This window comes from Capra hircus, chromosome 2, assembly GCF_001704415.2.
Source record: "Capra hircus breed San Clemente chromosome 2, ASM170441v1, whole genome shotgun sequence".
Classification (NCBI taxonomy): Eukaryota; Metazoa; Chordata; class Mammalia; order Artiodactyla; family Bovidae; genus Capra; species Capra hircus.
This window is the reverse complement of record NC_030809.1, coordinates 15,903,014-15,926,022: the sequence shown is the minus strand read 5'-3', so window position 1 is coordinate 15,926,022 and position 23,009 is coordinate 15,903,014. Positions and strand designations below refer to the sequence as shown.

Sequence of the window (23,009 nt, the reverse complement as noted above, 5' to 3'; positions counted from 1 at the left end):
CCTTCTGCCAGCATAAACAATGTGGTGAGAGAGGGATATTTAGCCCTTACCTGCTACCCTCTCCTTGTGTCAACAGGGATTTGAGCTTCTGCCCCCAAATTATAGTGACAAAGTAGTGTACACCAGACTTTAGCTTTTCCTATTCCTGATGGCAGTGGGGCTTAGTGGGGAACTAGGCTTATACCCAGCTAATAATGGTTGATAACTTCCCAAATTTGGCCAAAGACAAGCCTGCAGACTCAGTAAACTTTGCATGCCCTTTAAGGAAAAGCGCATTCCTCCGTGTGTCTTCTGCTCTCGGTACTTGCACGCAGCGTTGCTTTGCTTCTGACACCAGATGTGTGTAAGAGCAAATCTTTGTCACCTTTGGTCAGACAAAGGAAAAGTGATCACAGGAAAAAAACAGGTTAACTAGGATAGCTGTGGTCAAAAATGCAGATAACAGATGTTAATGAGGGTGCAGAGAAATTGAAATCCTCACAGATTGCTGGTGTGAATGCAAAATGATGTAGCCACTTTGGAAAACTGTTTGGCAGTTCCTCAAAGGGTTAAACATAGAGGTAATAAGCTATCAATTTGACTGTTAAAGAATTAGAAACATATCCACCCAAAAACTTAAATGTGGATGGATGTTCATAACAGCATCTCCTTAATAGCCAAAAGATGGAAACAACCTAAATGCCTGTCAGCTGTAAACAGGTTAACACTATGTGGTGCATTCATTCATTGGAATATTTTTTGGCCGCAAAAAGAAATGAAGTACAGATACATGCTGCAACATGGAGGAAACCTGAAGACATAACACCAAGCTAAAGGAACCAGACATAAAAGGTCACATGGTGTACTACAGATAAGAAAGTCACATAGTGGTGGCTAGGGGCTGCAGGGAAGGGGAGGTGTGGAGTAAGTGCTAACGGGCATGGAGCTTCTGTTTTGGGTGATGAAAATATTATGAGGGTAGGTAAGGGAAATGATTATGTAACTCTGAAGTGTCCATGTGATTTCTTTCCAATTAGCAGTAATTATGCCTTGACTAAACCTCACTGGTACAGTACTTTGTACAGTACTACAGCTGTACAAAGCTTGAATTGTATATTTTAAAGAGTGAATTTTATGGGGTGTGAATTATATCTCAATAAAATTAATTATTAAGGGCTTCCCTGGTGGCTCAGTGGTAAAGAATCTGCCTGTCAATGCAGGAGACATGGGTTCAATCCCTGGTCTGGGAGGATCCCATGTGCCACGGAGCAGCTAAACCTATGTACCTCAACTATTGAGCGTGTGCTCTAGAACCCACGAACCACAGCTACTGAGCCCTCTTACTGCAACTGCTGAAACCTCTGTTCTAGAGCTCGTGTTCACAGCAATGAGAAGCCTGCATGCCACAACTCGAGAAAAGTTTGGGCAGCAATGAAGACCCAGTGCAGCCAAAAAAATATAAATAAATAAAAACTTTAAAACCCATGGTTAAAAATCAATACATGTAATCTGTCATGTCAACAGAATAAACAAAAATGTGAAACTGTAAGATCCCATCAATATGACAGAAAAGGCATTTAGAAAAAATTCAACACACATTCATACCAAAAGCTCTCAGCAAACTAGACAAAGAAAAGAACATTCTTAGCTTGATTAAAAATCAGCTACAAAAAACCTATGGGCGATAGGCACATTGATATCTGAAACAGAATAGAAAGCTCAGGATTACTTCCACACAAATATGCCCAATTAATTTTTGACAGAGGATCAGAAGCAGTTCAATGGAGGAAAGATAGCCTTCCAGCAAATGATGTTTGTTGGAGAAATTGAGCATGTATATACAAGTGAATAATCCTTGACCTAAACCTCATGCTTTAGGCAAAAATTAACTGAAAATGGACTTCATTATAAACTATAAAACTCACAGATAAGTGTATAGAATACTTGCATGATAGAAGGTTAGTAAAGGGATGGCTTCTACTTTGCCACTTCCCTGGTGGCTTGGTAGTAAAAGAATCCACCTGCCAATGCAGGAGATCCCTGGTGCAGGAAGATCCCCTGGAGAAGGAGATGGCAACCCACTTCTGTACTCTTCCCTGGGAAATCTCATGGACAAAGGAGCCTGGCAGGTTTCAGTACTTGGGGTTGCAAAGAATCAGACACAACTGAACACACATGCTTGCACACTTCAAAAGAGTTCTTAGACTTGACACAAAAAGCACAGTCCATGTCAGGAAAGATTGATAAATTGGTTCTCAATGACATTCAGAGTTTTTGTTTTTCTGTGAAAGACTCTGTTAAGAAGATGAAAAGACAAGCTAGACTGGGAGAAAATATTTGCAAACTGCATATCCAACAAAGGAATAGTATCTATGATATGTAGAGAACCCTTAAAACTCAACAGTATAAAAGCAATCCAGTTAGAAAATTGGCAGAAGACACATGCTGCTTATGGCAAATGCATAAACAAAAAAATGTTTAAGAACTTCCCTGACTTTGGTCCAGTGGCTAAGACTCCATGCTGCCAATGCAGGGTGCCTGAGTTCAGTCCCTGGGCAGGGAACTAGATTCCACGTGCCACAACTGAGAGTTTGCATGCTGCAACTAAAGATCTCCCTACTGCAGTGAAGATCAAAGAAGCTGAGTGCTCCAGCTATGACCTGGTGCAGCCAAATGAATGAATAAATAATAATAAATATTTTTTAAGTTGAATATCATTAGCCACTACTGCTGCTGCTAAGTCACTTAAGTCGTGTCCAACTCTGTGCGACCCCATAGACGGCAGCCCACCAGGCTCCTCCGTCCCTGGGATTCTCCAGGCAAGAACACTGGAGTGGGTTGCCATTTCCTTCTCCAATGCAGGAAAGTGAAAAGTGAAAGTGAAGTCGCTCAGTTGTGTCCGACCCTTAGCAACCCCATGGACTGCAGCCTACCAGGCTCCTCCATCCATGGGATTTCCAGGCAAGAGTACTGGAGTGGGGTGCCATTGCCTTCTCCGTCATTGGCCACTAGAAAATGCAAATTAACTCTACAATGAAAATACCAGTACTTACCTATCAGAATGGCTAAAGTAAAAGTAAAAACCAAAGTCTGTGAGAAGTTCCAAGCAGAGAAAGTGATTCATTCCCACACTGCTAGTAGAAATGTAAAATGGCACAGCCACTCTGGAAAAACTTTTTGCAGTTTCTCAAAAAGCTAAATGCAACCACCATATAGCCTGGTAATTGCATTCCTAGGCATTTATCCCAGAAAAATGAAAACTTATGGTTCACACAAAAACTTACGCACAGGTTTTCATAGCATCTTTAGTTGTAGTATCCCCAGACTGGAAACAACCCAGGTTTCCTTCCATGGGTGAATGGTTAGACGAGCTGTGGTACATCCACATCATGGAATGGTTCAGCAACAGAAAGGAATGGACTGTTGATATACACAACAATTGCATGAATCTTCAGGAAATAAGCTGAGTTTTTAAAAAAAGCCAGTTTGCAAGGTTTATAGCTGTGTGATTCTGTTGATGTCACTTTTTAGGAAAGACACATTTTGAAAATGGAGAATAGGTTTGTAGTTGTCAGGGACTGAGGCGTGCAGACAGGTGGGAGTTAGGTATGATTATTATTAACAGACAACTTGAAGCATCCTTGAGATAAGATAGCATTCTTTATCTTGACTGAGGTGGTGCTTACATGAACCTCCGCGTATGATGAAATTGTTGAGGACTTCATGAATACAGGTACCAATGGGTTATCTAAATAAGATCAGTGCACTGTCTCAACGTCAACATCCTGATTTTGGTATTGTACTATAATTTTATAAGATTTACCATTGGAAGTCACATAAAAGGAAGATGTGTGTCCGACTCTTTGCAACCCCATGGATTGTAGCCTGCCAGGCTCCTCTGTCCATGTAATTTTCCTCTACAGGCAAGAATACTGGAGCCAGGTGCCATTTCCTCATCCAGGAGATCTTCCCGACCCAGGCATCGAACCCACATCTCTTGCATCTCTTGCATTGGCAGGCAGATTCTTTAACACTGAGCCACCTCAGAAGCCCCAACAGGAAGACAGCATCTCTCTATTATTTCTTACATTGTGTATTAATCAATGATTATGTTAAAATAAAAGTTTAAAATTTTTTAAAGGGGCACCAGGTGAACACAAATGAGAAAGTAATTAATTTTGCATGAGGAAACTTTAAAGCCAGATAATCTTTGAACTTGATCATGAGGGATGAATAGAATTTCCACAGGCTTTTGTCTTATTATTATTTAAAAAGGAAGAGGAAAAGGTAATTAACACTGTCACTGACATCCTCTGAGAAGACCTTTCAGTAGGAGAATATGTCTGTATGTCAGTAACCTTAGGCGTAGGTTAAGTTCACGGAAATCTGAGGGTGTGAGTTAGAGGGCAAGAACAAAAAGTTTGGATGGAGGAAAATGAGTAAAATTTGGGTATTAAGTGTCTAGGATAATCAATAGGAGATGTCCAAGAGACAGAAAGAAAAACCTGGCACTCATGAAAGGAGTCTGGGCTGCAGATACCTACTCAGGTACGTGAAATAGTAGTTAAAGCCACAAAGTAAATGAATATACCTAGTAAGCCTATAATCGGAAAAGGGAAAGAGGGCCAGTGATGGACTGTGAAGAGCTCCAACATTTAAAGGGTGGAAGCTTCTTTCACTCATTATTAGAGAAATGCAAATCAAGACCACAATGAGGTACCACTTCATACCAGTCAGAATGGCTGCGATCCAAAAGTCTGCAAGCAATAAATGCTGGGGAGGGTGTGGAGAAAAGGGAACCTTCTTACACTATTGGTGGGAATGCAAACTAGTACAGCCACTATGGAGAACAGTGTGGAGATTACTTAAAAAATTGCAAATAGAACTGCCTTATGACCCAGCAATCCCACTGCTGGGCATACACACCAGGGAAACCAGAATAGAAAGAGACACATGTATCCCAATGTTCATCGCAGCACTGTTTATAATAGCCAGGACATGAAAACAACCTAGATGTCCATCAGCAGATGAATGGATAAGAAAGCTGTGGTACATATACACAATGGAGTATTAGCCATTAAAAAGAATACATTTGAATCAGTTCTAATGAGATGGATGAAACTGGAGCCAATTATACAGAGTGAAGTAAGCCAGAAAGAAAAACACCAATACAGTATACTAACACATATATATGAAATTTAGAAAGATGGTAATGATGACCCTGTATGCGAGACAGCAAAAGAGACACAGATGTGTAGAGTGGACTTTTGGACTCTGAGGGAGAGGGAGAGGGTGGGATGATTTGGGAGAATGGCATTGAAACATGTATACTATCATGTAAGAAACGAATCGCCAGTCTATGTCCGATGCAGGATACAGGATGCTTGGGGCTGGTGCACGCGGATGATCCAGAGAGATGATATGGGGTGGGAGGGGGGTTCATGTTTGGGAACTCATGTACACCCGTGGTGGATTCATGTCAGTGTAGGGCAAAACCTATACAGTATTGTAAAGTAAAATAAAGTAAAAATAAAAAATAAAAAAAAAAGGAAAAGGTGAGGAGCAGGCTACAGAAAGGAGGATGTTAGAAGAGTTAAAGAGAAGGCACAGGAGGTGGCAAGGGTGAGCTGCCCTGGGCTCTGGGACAGAAGTCATTACATTCATCTATCAAGCCCTTTTCTTTGTCTTTGGACTATCTCATGAGTTGTTTCAGTGGTATCACCAGAGCCGAAAGAGTGGAAGGGACATGAAAAAATGGGACGCTAAATACACACATGCTTTTCAAAGAGCTTTGCCACGCCAGAGGCTGTGATGGGGAGCCTGACAGAAGCAGGATCCTGAAGATGTTTGTGAGAATGAGGAGGGTTTGAGCCTGCTGGCAGGCAGCGGGTAAGGAGCCATACACATTTTTGGACTCCTCTTCGGAAATTGCCTTCAGAGCCTAAGGCACATTTTCAACAATGGCAAATCTTCATCTTTTGAGAGCATTTGAATTTTGGAAACAGCCAAGTCAGTTTGGAGCCAAGAGTGGTAAATCAGGTGGGTGATCAGGCTGGATAATACGACTTCAAAAAAAAAAAAAGTATAATTATAAAGTAGTAAAACTGATTTTCTTGTGAAGCTTGTGAATTGGCCTAGAAAGTAGTTCTTACAGAGCTCCAAAAACCTCTTGAGCAGTTGTGGCATGATGTGAGCAAGGGAGTGAAGTCTCTGTAGGTTTCAGAGGAAGACACTGATGTGCATAGAGGTCCTGTTACATGTGTGATAGTTTTTTTGCATATATTTACTCATATTTGTTACATATATTCACTCAGAGTATGCAAATGTAAAGTTGCCTTGTATTCTTTTTGCCTGAGAGGTGACCTAGTGGAATTATACCAAAGTTTGTATGTGGGAGAATCCAGAGTTTCAAATTGTGATTGTTTAAACAGTTCTCCTGTGGTCTTACAGATGTAATTAGAATTCCTAGGATAGGAGTGTTCCCACAAGCATAATAATGCTTTAAATGTGTGTTCAATTATCCTCTTCTATAGCCATATTTAATCATTTCTTTTTGAAATAGAGTTACTTTGAAAATATTAAATCTCTCGCATGATCTTAACTGTTGGTCAGACCTGATGCGGTGCTGGGCGCGTAGGAGGTGCTCATTGGGTGTCCCTTTCCTGTTGTCTCTGCCTTGGGCCTTGATGCACACCAAGGACACAAGAGAAAGACCCGTTTCCTAGTAATAGATCATCTCTGTTAAGTTCTGCCAGAAATATCCAGGATAAGGAAAATTATCACATGGGAAAGTTTGAAGTTTTCATTTAGCCTTGTTGTTAATGTGGCAAATATACGTATGTGCTACGTCGCTTCAGTCGTGCCACCCCATGGACTGTAGCCCTCCAGGCTCCTCTGTCCATGGACTTTTCCAGACAAGAATACTGGAGTGGGTTGCCATTCCCTTCTCCAGGGGATCTTCCCAAACCAGGGATCGAACCTGGCTCTCCTGAATTGCAGGCAGATTCTTTACCATCTGAGCGACTGGGGAAGCCCAAACACACATATACCAAAATATAATTTATTGACTGTATCCTTTGTGCTTTTTGATAGGTATAATTATTTTATACTTAAGCATTACCCTGTTTAATCATTAAAACAACCCTGTGAAAATATTGGATTGGCCAAAAAGTTAGTTTGGGATGGTACAGAAAAACCCAAATGAACTTTTTATCCAATAATCACCCCTATTCGACAGATGAAGAAACTGTGGCTCAGGTGAGTGTAGTCACTTGCCCAAGGTCACATGGCTGAGAGGGGCAAAGCTTGGACTTGAATTCAGTTCTGCAGTCTAGGAGCCTCTTACCACCATCTCCGTATGTCTCCACATTAAAACTCATACCCTTGATAAAACATTAAAAAAAATTGAGGAAAACATCAAATCAAAACAAACAAACAAACACCACATGCTTCCCCTCCCCATATTGAGAAAGGAGAAGTTAGAGCCTCCTTCAAATCTCTACTGGCCAAAAAAGATGTCATAGCATTGTACTTTGTGTAACTCTAATTACAGAAGCAATCCTAAAAATTAATTTGTTTTTGAAATAGAAACTTGAGGGACTTCCCGGGTGGTCCAGCAGTTAAGACTCTGGGCTTCCACTGCAGGGGGCACGGGTTGGATCCCTGGTTGGAACTAGATCCCTATGCTATACAGTGTGGCACGCCCCTCCTCCCACAAGAGTAACTCAGCTGATACCCTGCCATGCCCTCCCTCTGCTTCCCAGCACCTGGTGCTCCCAGGAGTGGGCAGCGTGGAAGCATCAGCTGTAACCTGTCATGGCTTGCTAACGAGAAAGCCTTGGGGAAAGCCACACAGAGTTAGCCATTCTAGGAAACTTTCCACAGCTGTTGCATTAATTAAGACTTTTGGTCCCAAATAACAGAAACCACTGGAGCTCACTTCAGCAGAAAGGGGAATTTGTTTTAAGGATCCTGTGGTGACTCCCAGAATTCAAGGGCAGGGAACCAGGGACTGCAGTGAGGCAGGAAATCCAGAAAGGCTTCTTGCTTCACCTCCGCCCCTCACGCCCTCTACACCCTGGCTTCCCCTAACTCACACCAGCCTCTCTTGCTTCCTGCCCCTCAGGGGGATGGCTGCTGCTAAGAGCTACCGCAGCCACCCAGAAGGAGCCTTGTTTCTCTCTTCCTCTTCCCCCCTCACATACCTTCCTCTTTCTCTCACTCTCCCTGTCCTGATTCCAAATTCAAGGGTGAGAATTAAGTTTTGTCCTGCTTTGGGTTACATGTTGGTTTGGGAGAGGGAGTGTCAAGCCAGTTAACAAAGCAGTCCACCACAGCTCTTGTTTCCTCCTCCCTTTATGCTGTGGTGCCACTGGTTACTTTTCTGTCCCAGGAGTTTGAACATGTTAATGGCCCTGATAGCACAGGAGTGAAATACTAGAATGTAGGTTTCAGAGACAGATTTGGCTAGCGTTATCCCTCTGCCACTTACTAGGTATGTGTTCTTGGGCAAGTTACTTAAATTCTCTGAGCCTTTCTTTCTGTACAAGTTAAAAGGAATGTGCAGTTACTATATTTCTTATGAGGTCATGGCAGGGATTAAATATAATAACACGTATAATGCTTAGCCCAGGTCTAGCATACATTATGCTTGATAAAATACTGCCCCTTCCTTCTTTCTGGTGAGCATTAAGATGCATTGCCTTGGACTTGGCAAAGGACTTGGGTTCTAAACCTAGAAAAATGTCTAGGGTTGTATTCTCAGGCCAGAGCTAGAGGTCCCTAGGTATCACCTGAAGTGGATTCCACTCTCACAGATAGATGGTACTTCCAGTCAAGGGGGTATTAGCTTTACCACAGCTCCAGCCTTTTTTCCTGTGGTTAGAGCTGAAGGAGCCCAATTAAAGATTCAATTCAGTAAATATTGATTATCTTTACTATTTGCAAGACCCTGAACTCTAGGTTCTAGATCCAACCAGTCAGTCCTAAAGGAAATCAGTCCTGAATATTCATTGGAAGGACTGATGCTGAAGCTGAAACTCCAATACTTTGGCCACCTGATACGAAGAACTGACTCCTTAGAAAAGACCCTGATGCTGGGAAAGATTGAAGGCGGGAGGAGAAGGGGACGACAGAGGATGAGATGGTTGGATGGCATGCCCGACTCAATGGACACAAGTTTGAGTAAACTCCAGGAGTTGGTGATGGACAGGGAGGCCTGGCGTGCTGCAGTCCATGGGGTCACAAAAGAGTCAGACACAACTGAGTGACTGAATTGAACTCTAGGTATTGTTAGAACTGAAAAGTATGTAATAGAAAGAGATAGTCCTTTCTACCAGAGGTAATAAAATCTAGAAAAAGAAATGATGGATCTACGCAAGTCATTAATTCAGGATGCTTGGTAGAACTGGCTTACTAAGGCACTAAGTTAATGAAGATAGGTCATCTTACGTAAGGGGGGAAAAATAGTTTAAAGCCAGATCATGGAGGATATGTAATGCCAAACTGAGGACTGTAATGTCAGGATTGCTAGAAGCCAGTGCAGATTTTTGAGAAAGCATACATTATGAGAAAGGAGTAATCTAATGGTGTGTTTTAGGAACTTCATCCTGGTAGTCAAATGCTAAAGGATCTGAAAGGCAGGAAAGCAAGAGAGGAAGGAGACTGGAGTTCAGCTGGGGAGCTGTTTCAGTAGGATGTGAGGGTGGGATTATGAATCCGTGGTCAGTTCAAAATGTCATAAAGGCTAAAAGATGGGGATTGGGCTGAGATAGAGGAATTATGCTGGATAACTTGAACCCTGAAAGTGCAGGAAGAAGTGTAGGCTGTGGATGAGGTCATTGGGGATTACTTCAGGGCTCCTCCTGTCTTGAAGTTGGAGTGGGAATGGAAAAGGGAACATTACATGGTTCACTGCACCCTGTGGCTGAGGGAGTACCTACTGTAACTAGAGGTGCTGTTATTAGAGCTTGACTTGCCTGGAGAATTTGTGGGTGGTGGTGGTGTTTTGGGGGAAAGGAAATCTAGATAAATTTCAGTGCCTTATTTGGAAACTCTATGGAGCAAATGGTATTTTGAACACATTTTCATCCAAAATCTAAGTATTCTATGTTAAAATCAGCCCGAAAGTTATTACCAGGCTGCTTTTTTTTTTTAGCGATGGAATCAGTTCTGTGAACAATGAAAGAGAATTTTGACCTAAAAGTAATATTTAAAAGACAAGACTAGAGTTTGCTTTCCCCATTACTCATTTCTGTTAAAAATTACAAAATCCTACTTACGTTGGCCAAAGTGATTTTTAAAAAGAGTCCCTGATCATCATGAAATACAGCTGAAATTTTGACATTTTAGTTTGCTATATTCATGTTATTATTATTTTCTACAGTAAATTTAATTAAAATGCTTATGTGTTTTCTTAAATCTCTCACTTTTCCTGAACTGAGACTCTAGTAAATGTTCTCTGTACTTTGCAGAACTGATCGAGGTCTAATAAGGCTCATTCGTGGTGCTCTTATTCATGCTTATAATAAAATCAGTCATTTAGGGGAATACATTTTCCAGGCAGTTCCCCTGCCTCCCAGGGGAAATATTTCTAGGCCTCCCAGTGACCATGAGATTAAAAGGCTTGACAGGGAAGTCCTAGAATTCTTGAAGAACTAGGCCTTTGAAAGATTCATTGTTGTGGACTCTCCCTTTGAAAGAGACCACTTTATCTTGCTCCTAAACATCTATAGGACAGACATAGCGCTTTCTGAAAAGAAATTCTGGGTGATGCGGAAGAGCCGACTATGTAGGTAATCCAGTATGGGTAGTGTGTAATTTGAAGAATGATAGTTCCATTTTTATGGTTGCCATAACAATCATACAGTTGTGCAGAAAATGTGTATAGCTTTTATAGAAGGGAGCTGGCACCATTGTAATGATTCTTCTCATATCAGAACAACTGTTTTCAGATCTGAAAAATAGGGGTGGCTTAACCCTTCCCCAGTTAGCTCAGCATGCTCCCTGAGAAGGCTCTTTGGAGCTCCAGTGCTGTGGAAATGTATTCACCACTTACATTTGCATTTTAGCCTGATAAATGGATTGAGAATTAAGGATGATGATCCTTTCAACAGCAGGTTCTGAATTCCTGGCTTGGGAATTCAAAGGATGACTGTTCCTCAAATAGAAATCTAGGAGAGATGTCTAGACATAGTTAATTCCTTGACTTTGTGACTATTCTTAATTCTGTCCACTAGAATTTAAATCTGTCCAATACTGGCCTTTACCATTGTGCTTAAGTTGCTAATAAAGTCATATTAAAATTTGGTTTACATTTTCTGTTTTATTTAAATATATTAACTATGGCTTTTCTGGAAATTGCAAAGCCAAATTAAAAAGAGTAGTATTTTAAAGTGGTATACTCTATGTTCCTCTTTGGCTACTTTTTCCTGCTTTTGTATACTTAGAACTTGACTTTCTCTGGCATACTAAAGGGTATTCATTTTGAATAATAACTTGATGTCAGAACTCTGTATATGGATTTTAAGGCTGAGGGTAAAAAGTTGTCACGTTTAGATTTGGTACCTAAAAGTGAAGTCATTGTCAATTTAATCAACCATAGAGAAACGTTTCTCAAAGAAATTTGGAGTAATTATTGGTTCCACCAAAATGCTTCTGGGCTGTTTAAATCTTAAGTTAAACTATGGAACTAAGGGAGACTAGAAGAGATTTCAGCTTCCATTTGAAATCAGACTTCTTGGTCTAATTAACTTCTTTTAACACCTTCTCTTTTGAATTCTTCTTCCAGTAAGTTAAAGTTCGTAGTTCTATGATGTTAGCAAGTTACTTTATCTCTCTGAGCCTCAGTTTCCCATCCATAAAAAGAGAGTGAAAAGTCACCTCTCACGAGATGATTTCTAGGTGAGGTAGGGGGAGGAAAAAGCATTTTTAATGAGAGCGAGATTTCCTGTGTCTTGAGCTGAAGACCTCAGATACATATTACACATAGGAGAACTTTTCATGCCTAAACTCTTAATCTTATATTTAGGGGTTTAGATATTTGATCCCCCTATGAGAGCATTTCCTTTAAGCTTACTGTTACTTCATTTTGTCTGATTTTAAAACTTATTATGTATCAATCACTGTTCTTCCACTCTGTTTTAAAGTAACCCCAATGTGATATTTTAAATCTGGGTTATAAGAAAGTTCTTCTACCAGAGGTCAAAGGAGAGAGTGAGATGTTCAGTGAGCATTTCTGGTAGAAAGACTTTCTGGTAGAAAGACTTTCTGGACCCAGTGGAACTGGGCTGTTCTCATTGCTCCCTTAGCTGTGCAGAGCTGCGTTCTGAACACCTGCAAGCCTGGGTTTTAGACTTGGACAGGAAGTGAAAGAGCGAAGAGGACAAGGCATTCCTGATCTACACATCAACTGTTTTGGTTGAATTGTGCCCAGTAGGTCAGGGCTTTCAGATAAACTAATTGGTGGCTTCCAGGCTTTTGCATTAGCTCTTTCTTTTGCCCAAGTCTTTCTTGCATAAAAAGTCTGTGGCTTACTCCTCACCTCCTTCAAGTCATCTTGAAATGTTACCATCTCTTTTGAAGCCTGTGCTGACTATCCTATTTATATTTGTTATCAGTACTTCCAGCCCTCCTTATTCTGTTCTAATGTTCTTTTTTTTTTTTTTAACCTCCATCACACTTAATTACAATACTGTTTTATTTTCTGCCGTCCCCTCTCCCACTAGAATGTAAATGGGTAAGATTCTTTACCCTGATGTTGGGAAAGATTGAAGGCAGGAGGAGAAGGGGACGACAGAGGATGAGATGGTTAGATGGCATCACCGACTCAATGGACATGAGTTTGGGTAAACTCCGGGAGCTGGTGATGGACAGGGAGGCCTGGCGTGCTGCTGTTCATGGGGTAGCAAAGAGTTGGAAACAACTGAGCGACTGGACTGAACTGAACACTTAATTACAATACTGTTTATTTTCTGCAGCCCCCTCCCCCACTAGAATGTAAATGGGTAAGTTTCTTTGTTCTCAAATGTGTCCCAGACACCTAGAGTAGTAAATGCCCATAAACAATGAATGGAGGAATTCTGGCCTTCTTTCTGTTAACCTCTGATAGCTTCACATTGACATTCTACTGGTTCCTACAACTTCAATTTGTTCTTGACACAAAATAAGTGAAAATTTATGAAAAGAGCTGCAACTATACATAGGTATCAACCATTTAGTACAAGAAAGTCGGACACAACTTAGCAACTGAACAATAACAAAAGCAAAATATCTAAAGCTGACATAAGACAATAATAAATGGTCCTGATGTTTATAAAATGTATGGCATCACCACACGGAGAAAAAATTAACTTTTGGGCATTGTGCTTTTGACCTCTTTCCTGCCTATATTCTAAGGATAAAACTCCAAAGAAATCTTAACAGATACTTTGTTTCTGGTAGATATTGGGATTGGAATTCTGAAACTGTTTTGAATATGGAAGCTCTGGGGAGCTGAGGTTCTCAGTGGGAGAATAAAAATGTAAATATGGAATGGGAGAAGATGAGGAGGAACTCTGTAGTACTAGAGTACAGTCAGGTATCAATATGACTGAAATAGTATACTAGGTTTTGCCATATACTAGGTTTTACCTAGTATACTAGGTTTGTACCAGTTTTAGGTCATAAGTAGTCAAATATCAGCAATTTCACATGACTTAACTCAGTATTTTCTAATTCTGCTCTTTAAAAGGGCCAAGTAATAATGAGCATAGCAATCTCTAGGACCCTATCCTGGTTTCTAAATACCACTGAAAGAAATTTGGGCTCCTTAGCGACATGCTGATTATTAGTCCGGGGCAGGAAATGTATAAGGTGAGCCTGAAATATTTACTGTTCCATAAAGCATAGAAGTGCTGGAAGACTTAAGGAGACACAGCACAAGCACGTAGAGATCACTGGAAGGGCTTCCACCAGCCTGCTGCTGCTGCTGCTGCTGCTAAGTTGCTTCAGTCGTGTCCGACTCTGTGTGACCCCACAGAAAGCAACCCACCAGGCTCCCCCGTCTCTGGGATTCTCCAGGCAAGAACACTGGAGTGGGTTGCCATTTCCTTCTCCAGTGCATAAAGTGAAAAGTCAATGAGAAGTCGCTCAGTCGTGTCTGACTCTCAGCGACCTCATGGACTGCAGCCTACCAGGCTCCTCTGTCCATGGGATTTTCCAGGCAAGAGTACTAGAGTGGGGTGCCATTGCCTTCTCCACCAGCCTAGTTTGGGACAATTTGAGTATTAGAAAGAATAGTAATGGTAATGGATTATACTTCATATCATTTTTTTAAAGTCAGTGTACCTATAATAATACTCAAAGAGAAACCAGCAACAAACAAAAAAGTAGGGAGCAGAGCAGGAAAAGCTCTTGGCAGAAGAGTGTCTGCTAATAATACAGAAGGTTAAAGTACCATTTTTTAGCTTGCAAAGCTATGATTGATTCAGGCAGAATTCATCAGTGGAAGCTAAAATCACTGGCTAAAAGGTTATTTGAACCTTTCTCTAATTGTTGTTTTTGTGGTCTAGTTGCTAAGTCATGTCTGACTCTTTTGCGACCCCATGGACTCTCACCTACCAGGCTCCTCTGTCCGTGGAATTCTCCAGGCAAGAATACTGGAATGGGTTACCATTCCCTTCTCCACGGGATCTTACCCACGCAGGGATTGAACCCACGTCTCCTGCGGTTTGGTAGGTGGATTCTTTACCACTGAGCCACCAGGGAAGCCATGAAAAGTTGTTTCCGAACTTGATATTCACATGATCTAAAAATTTTATCCCACAGATTAGTTATTAATTAATAAAGAGTAAAAGGGAGCCAGAATGATCTGGTCTTAGCACCTTAGCAGATCAAACCTGGCACCCTGACAGCTTGTACCTTCTGAAGAAATGTAGTACAAAGCATGCCGTCACCTGTGAAGGGTTCATGGCAGACGTTCCCCCTGAATCTAGTCAAGACTTAAAACCTAACTTTCTATTTCTTGGAAATTTAGAGATTAGTTTTGCCACATTTTATTTATTTCTGTCCTTTCCTCTCTTCCTCCTTCCATAAGAAAACAAGCTGATAAATCTAGAACATGAGACATTCTACAAAACAACTGGCCTGGACTCTTAAAAAAAAAAAGGCAGTGTTATATTTATAGAAAAAAAAAAAAGAGGGATTCATATACACTAAACAAACTAAAGAGACATGACTACCAAACACTATGTAAACCTTGATTAGAGCCCAAGGCAGGAGGAATACAAAAAGCTAAAGAGCCTCTGTGAGAGAACTGAAGACATTTAAATATGATCTGTAGATTGTATATAGGGAAGTACATTTCATCTTAACTGTGATAGTAGTATTGTGGTTCTGCAGAAGAATGCCTTTATTCTTAGAAGACACATGCAGAAGGATAAAGGGGTAAAGTTTCCTGATCTCTACTACATAATTTAAAATAGTTCAAATGTTTAAGAAAAGCTAAGCATATGAAAAGAGGGACAGAGGGAAGAGAAAGATAAAAGAAATATGTCAAAGTGTTGACATTTGATAAGTCTTAATGAGAGGTATATGGATGTTAATTTTACTATTCTTTAAACTTTCCTGAAAGTTTCACATTTTTCAAAGTGAAAATTGAGGAGAAAGTTAATTTTAACATCTTCTCTAAGGTTTTAACATCTTCTTAAATGTTTTAAAAATTTGTTTTCTTTATTGTTAATTGGCAGAAAATTGCTTTACAATATTGTGTAGGTTTCTGCCATACATCAACATGAATCCATAGATTCTCTAAGGTTAAACCATGGCTTTCCTGGCCTGTGCTGTGACCTCTGGCTCCCAGGGTACCAGGCTAGCCGCATCTGCTCCAGGGTGTTGGGTTTTTGAAGTATAAAAGAAGCATAGAATGGCGAGAGGTTCAGTGAATGGGTGAGTAAACAAATATAACAATGGAGACCATTTTGGTCATTTCTGACCCAGTTCTTGTCATATCACAATCCTTTGGAAAGTAACCTAACAACTACATTCATGTGGTCCGGGATTTTGCTAAAGCTGGAGGTAGACCTTCTGTGGACCTTAGATTAAAACCCTCTGAGAGGTGAACAGATGCTCAGAGCACTGCACCCTTTCTTTATGTTCACTCTATGGCCTTATGGACTTCCCTAGTGGCTCAGACAGTAAAGAATCTGCCTGCAATGCAGGAGACCCGGGTTCAATTCCTGGGTCGGGAAGATCCCCTGGCAAAGAGAATAGACCCACTCCAGTATTCATGCCTGGAAAATTCCATGGACAGAGGAGTCTGGCAGGCTACAGTTCATGGGATCACAATGAGTCAGACATGATTGAGCGACTAACTCTTAACAGGATGGCCTCGTATGTGTCATTTCATCACTTGGGGGGAGTGGAGGGACAGATGGACCAAGATCTCTTTCTGCTTTAAATAGTCCTTAGTCTTTTTCTGTTCTGAAAAATCTGTGATTTGTGTCCGGCTTTTTAGCATCTGTTGTGGTAGTAGTCGTAAGTGAAAGAGTATTAACATATCTGCAGCTGCCATCAGAAAAAAATAAAAGGTCCAGCCCCGCTGTACTTAGAGGGGCTGATTTAGGTTTGAATGGTGCTCCCAGCTCCTTTTGCTTTTGACAGAAGTTGGCCTGTTCTGGAGGAAAATCAGTGTAAAGTAGAAGCTCGGATGAATTCAGCATCTGACTTGACTGGTTCGTCCTAGCACTCATCTGGCTGGATTCTGTACGTGATGCTCCATAGAGATGCATTATCATAGTGGAGTGCTTCAGTTCCTTAGTTATTTTTCCTGCTCCAATTCACATAAAATTTTCTGGTTTCTATATAAACTGTGTTGTTATTTTTCAGTCACTGAGTTGTGTCCAACTTTGTGACCCCAGGGAGTACAACATACCAGGCTTCCCTGTCCATCACCAGCTCTTGGAGTTTGCTCAAACTCATGTCCATTGAATCAGTGATGCCATCTAACCATCTCATCCTCTTTTGTCCCCTTCTCTTCCTACTTTCAATCTTTCCCAGCATCAGGGTCTTTTCCAGTGAGTCATCTGTTGGCATCAGGTGGCCAAAGTGTTGGAGCTTCAGTTTCAGCATTAGTCCTTGACATGAATATTCAGAGTTGATTTCCTTTAGAATAGACTGGTTTGATCTCCTTGCTGTCCCATCTAATCTAAGAAGGTGAGTAAAAATCATAGTCTTTATCCCTTTAAGTTTATTTCTGAAATATTTTTCATCCCTTTCCATCCATTCACCATCATTGACCCAGATCTTTCTCACCAGAATTGCTTGCTAGCAAGGAGACAAACCCAGAGTCACGGACAGAGGAGGGCCTCTATAAATTTTGTTAGTCTGGAAATGGTCCCTGAACCGCAGTTTGTAAAACACTGTTTTATGAGAAAAGAAGATGGGATGAAGACAGAAAAGGACACCCTTGGAAACAATAACAACTGTGGTGTGACCACAGGGTTGGACGCCAGGAGGTCATGAGTTCTAATCCTAAATGTATTTCCCAAGACACAGTGGCAAAACTGAATGGAAAAGTGCTCAAGGGAGCCCTTTTGGTCATTTTTTTTCATTCACTTATCCATCAGCTATTCATTACATGTGTGCCTTCAGTGTGTTGGAAGAGATCTACAGGTCGGTCAGTGTCAGAGCCAGACCTTGAGGAGCTCCTAGTCTTGTCACAGTGCTGAGGCATGCGTCCGTAAGTAACCCCCAGCATGCCGGGCGTAGTGGTCAATGCTGTTGGATCGGGCCCGGCTGCAGGCTTGGGCAGGGCAACTGTGGGGAGGTGACTTCTACTCTATGGAGCCACAAAGATTCCCTGGATAAAAAAAGCAGAGCATTGCAGCCAGGCCTTTAAAAGCTAGGTAGGTCTTAGGCGTTGGAGACTGGTGGGATAAATGTCCTAATGTTAGGAACTTCACCACCAGTGTGTGAGGGACCAGAAGGTGTAGAGAAAAGGTTGGCACATAAGGTGCGCTTTGGGAGTATGCAGTCTGATTAGAAATACACGCGTGGGGGCTGTGTCATGAAAGGCTTTGAATTCTAAGCTGCATTTCTCTTTTCCTCAGTAAGGAATTGATGAAGGTTTTTGACCAGACTCATGCTCTAAGATGATTAATCTGGCAGCAACCATGACCTTGGGGAGAACAATTTCTGTGATGTGGTAGGGGCCACGGCCCAGATCCAGGGAGGTAAATGGTGACAACGTGGTGAGTAAGTGTTGCCGTGGAGACTGGACAGCTGCTTCCAGCTGCAAGGAGGCAGAGCGATGGGTGCCCTGAGGAGGAATAGGACTTAAGGTCAGAGGAAGAGCATGTGAGTGACAGAGGAGCAGAGGTTCTTTCTATGCTTCTGCTGTTTCCTGGGATCCTTGGCCAGGTCCTAAGAGATTGCAGAAGGCTTCTAGTTATTCTTCATGTGTTCTTTTCCAGGACCAATGGCCTTGAGCAAAACAGTCTTCGAGGTTTTCTGTCACTTTAAAAAGTTTGACTAAGCCCTTGAGTCACGTGCCTTCAGAAGCTGGTTACATAACCCGGCTCCGGATTGGGTTTCTGCAGCCTCATGCACTGGAGCCCTGGTTCTCTCCCTCCCCCACCTGGCACTTGATTTTCTGTGGGTCAGGGTTAGTTTCTTTCTAACCATTGTTGCGGAACTCTTTAAATATTTGGTCTCACAGGTTCTAAAATCTGGCAGGCCAGGCTGCTCCCTGCAGGTTGTGAGACCAAAGGCTTCCAGAAGAGGAGCCAGTACAATCCCAAGCATGTTAACCGAGTATAACAGCTGCACGGAGCACCGCCTCTGCAGGGCCGGGCTCCCAGGGCTGAGGCCAGCAGCTCCCAGCCGCTGTGGCCCGCAACCAGGAAGAGCCCTCCTGCACCACATCGTGGCCGAGTCGTAATTGTGGCGATGACAACAGATTAAATCGCTGGCTCTCAGCACTGAGGACTGGGGTTTGTCAGGGTCACTCACTGTTCCCTCGCTTCTCCCAATTTTCCATAGTGAGAGAGCAAGCTTGGAGTCCACTGCTAGAGTGCAAATGCTGGCTGGGAGCTCTCCGAGTTATTACTCTCTCTAGAAGTTAGTTCTCTTAGTAGCCTAGACTGCCTGTCTCTTTTCTTCCAGCACCCCCTCAAGATTCCGAATGTTGTAACCCCTCAATATATGTGCATATGTTTTTATATGCTGTTTTTTTTAATAATGATTTAAGACCACTTGCAGATACACATATAATGCAGTGAATAACTTTTATATCAGGTTTCAGGGCAAAAGGAATGTATGAATAGGAGAGTAGGCACCCCCAGGATAAAGATTAGCTCATAAAGTTCAAATTATAAATAAGATTCTCTCGAAACAGATCACATGTTTTTTTCTGAGTTTCCTAGCAGCCAAAGCAAAGAAGGAAACTTAAAAAGGATAAAATTCACACGTGTGTGTGAGGTACAGGCAGACCATCAGCTCAGGAAAAGAAGAGGGAGTCTTTGCACTGCGTAAGCTTGTTGCGTAAGTGCCCGTGAAAGGGGCACTGAATGAGCAAGAGCAAGGCCTTCACCGGCTTCCCTGCAGTGAATAGCACAGCCATTCGGTTGACTTCTTGCGGTGTCCCATGGGGTAGGCTTGGTGGTGAGGCCTTGTATGACAAGATCCCACTGTGATGGGTGTCTCAGGGGTGCATTTATCACCCCTCAAATCTGGGAGATTCTCTGCCACAAAAAAAGTACCAAGATCAAATGACTCTGGCAAGCATTATGCGATTCCAGCATGTTGAAGGCTCTGAGAAGTTCTCCAATTAAAAAATTGGCTCAGCATTTACCAAACTGATTTAATTATATGACCTTTAAAAAAAATTAAAACACTTACTTTGGAAACACTGAAGGAAATGGCAACCCATTTCAGTATTCTTGCCTGGGAAATCCCATGGACAGAGAAGCCTGGTGGGATACAGTCCATCGGACAGTCCACGTGTCCACAAAGAGTTGTATACAACTGAGTGACTAACACTTTGACTTGATCTGAAACAAAGATCAGCACACTTTCTGCTAAGGGTCAGACAGACATTTTAGTAAACAGCCCCTGCCAAAAGTACCCACCTCAACTCTGCCATCGTATTCTAAAAGCTTGATGATGTTTTGATAAAGCTTTGTTTCTGTATGCTGAAATTTGAATTTCATACAATTTTCACATGTCATGAAATAATGTTTTTCTTCTTATTTCTTTTTCAATCATTTAAAAAGACAAAAACCATTCTTAGCTTGCAGGCTGTTCAGAAACAGGAGGCAGGCCCAGTTTGGTCTGAGAGCTGTAGTTGGCCAAACCCTGATCAAGATACTGTTTGGATGGTACGTCTTCCAGCAGTCCTTCCTGAATACCATTCCTCAGAGTTGTTTTCATTCAGACTTTTATCCTTCTGGTTTAAGAGCAGATTTTCTTGAAAAAGTGTAATGGAGCATTGGTTTGAGTGCTTATGGGCTAGTCTTAAGATTTTTCTCAAAGGTTGTATGGGCCCTCTCAGACATATACAAACTAATAATTGAAGCCTTAAAGTTTTATTCTGCCACATATGGCTGAATCATTTTGAGGCTGGAAATGCTTTAGTGAGCCTTATCTTTTTTTCATAGAAATAAAATTCTCAAAGCACCTAGAGACATTTGATTTTAAGAAGACTTAACTTCCTGGTTAAATCTCTAAGTAAACCAGTAAACTGTGGCCCTCGTCAAGCTAACAGAATATTCTTTTTGATTTTTACTAGAGGAACGTTCTTTTAGTTTCTTAAGCTGCCCTTACGGTGATTGTAGGTGGGTCAAAACTTTCCCACCACCAAGTTGGACGTTTCAGTTTCAATTAAAAAAGTATTTATTGAGTACTCAGGATTTACAGTGCAGTTTGCTGACTTTTATGGAGGATACTAAAAGGAACAAGAAACAGACAGCTTTACCTTATGAATCAAGTTCAAGAGCCTCACCAATTTAGAGCCCATTGCCATGGTATCAGGATTAATTTCATCTCGTTGTCTCTTCCCGTAAGGTTACACTGATTACTTCCTGTCAGGATGCATTCATTACTTCCCATCAGGTGGCATGCATTACTTCCCATCAGGATACACTCATTACCTCTGGAAGAGAGTCCAGTGGGAGTGGGGAGTGCTGACTCAAATAGCCTGACTGTGGGGAAGGGAGGGTGGTTTCTGCCAAACACCCCAACCTCCAGTCCAGTGCCTGAGTAGATGGGGCGGGCAGTATGGCGAACTAAGGACTGCCCAAATCTTAGATATTTACATGGTAGGAATGGCTGGGTTAGGTGGGGCATGTTACTTGGGAAATTCTAAAGCAAAATGAGACTATCCAAGGGCTTCACAGATTTGGAATGAAATGTGCACAGGGATACTGTGGTGATAAATAGGCATGGGGTGTACTTAAGTGTATGAGCTTGGGGGAAGTATACAGTTATTTTCAAGGAAAATACAATTGTTATTAGGGCCATTTCCAAGTAGAATTGCATCACGGCCAACTAAATGGGCCCAAAGCTTTTCACAGAACCTACTCTTGGGGCTCATCCCTGTGTCATGAGTCAGGCCATTTATTCTTAGGCACATCCTGCTTTTGCAAGGCCAGAGAAGGCTCAGTAAGTCTTGCTCATATAATCCTTGAAGGACAGGTTCCCATCAGCCATCGAGAAAGAGGGAGGCAAAGAAAGGACGGACCGTCAGAGAGTTAATTTACCGAAGGGACTTGCCCCTCTTCAGATGGACTTCTTGGGAAGCCTCACTCCCAGAGGCTGCCTCACCTCCACGTGCCCACACCTGTTTCTCAGGATCAAGGAGAAAGAGGGGCCAGGCTACAGAGAGGAGGAGAATGGCCCTCAGAGTCAGTACAGAGCCTTGTTAACCTCCCTAGTTCACAGTTTACTAAAGATCCCCTTCTCAGAGAGACAAGAGAGAAGTCCCTCCCCACTTTGCCTACTATTTATACATTTGCAAAATAACTGTTCTTTAAAGCTGCACTCCGGTGGGGTCAAGTTTCAGTTATTTGTGGCCTTGCTAATTATGTCTTCAATCTTTCCTAGAAAAGACTGTATCTTCACCATTGACCCGTCAACTGCCCGAGACCTCGATGACGCCCTCTCCTGCAAGCCCCTTGCTGATGGTAGGATGGGGTTTCTGTGCACGCTGGGTGGTAGGCCAGCCAGGGCAGACAGTGTAATGTGCAGGACTAAGTTTGCTCTGTCCCTGAACTTGCCCCCTGCCTCTGAGCCTCCACAAGTATATGACCTCAAGACTCTTCCCGAGCCGACTTTGGTGAGAGGTGGGAATAAGAAATGTCCTCTTAAGGGATCCTCCTCAGGCCTCAGAAGGGGCAGCAGGGAGGGCGGAAGAACTGATTTCAGGCCTGGCCCTGCAGGCAGTGCCAGAGTGGGCATGGCATGTAGAGAAGAAGAAGCCCCTGAGCCCTGCCTGGGAGAAGCACGGAGTTATTCACCTGAGCTGAACGACACACAGCGGTGATTCCAGGCTCAGCAGGGTAGCAGGACAGCCCCTCTGAGGAAGCCCCTCAGGGCCAGTGCCACTCAGCAAGGGTCTTCAACCTGCCCAACAGGCTGTGGAAGGCAGTCATCAGTGGCCCTTGGAACCTTCTTTGGGGACAGAGATAGTCAGGAAAAAGTAGGATTTGAAAACTACAGTAGCGGGAAGGGAAAGTGTGTGAGGTATGAGAAGAGTAACCCTGCTATCTGCTTCTTCACGCCCCCAACCCCAACCACCACCATGTGCTGCTCCAGCTTCTCAAGCTGCTTTCTGCCCTGCTCTGGGGTGGGCAAGAGGGTGTCTGGTGACTGCTGTGGCATGAGTCATTCTCTGGTATGGCTTTCGCCAGCCTGCCCCTGGGGCTTAAATATGCTGCAGAGTGTTGGTGGCCCAGCGACCTGGTCTTTGCAAATCCTGCAGAGATGTTCACATATTCCATTAATATCCAGAACTCCACGGGTTCAGTGTGTTGTGTCTTCTCCATAATAGACAGGGA

The 23,009-nt window shown here is 42.4% G+C and overlaps 1 protein-coding gene across 4 annotated transcripts in view; it reads left to right on the top strand.

Moving 5' to 3' along the window:
* Positions 1-23,009, top strand: part of DIS3L2 (DIS3 like 3'-5' exoribonuclease 2) — a 358,364-nt gene that overhangs the window by 181,577 nt on the left and 153,778 nt on the right. For all 4 annotated transcript variants that reach the window (XM_018058183.1, XM_018058187.1, XM_018058188.1 and 1 more), the window contains exon 10: positions 22,057-22,136. In XM_018058183.1, the coding sequence (XP_017913672.1) occupies positions 22,057-22,136 (80 nt within the window). The remainder of the gene's footprint in view (positions 1-22,056; positions 22,137-23,009) is intronic.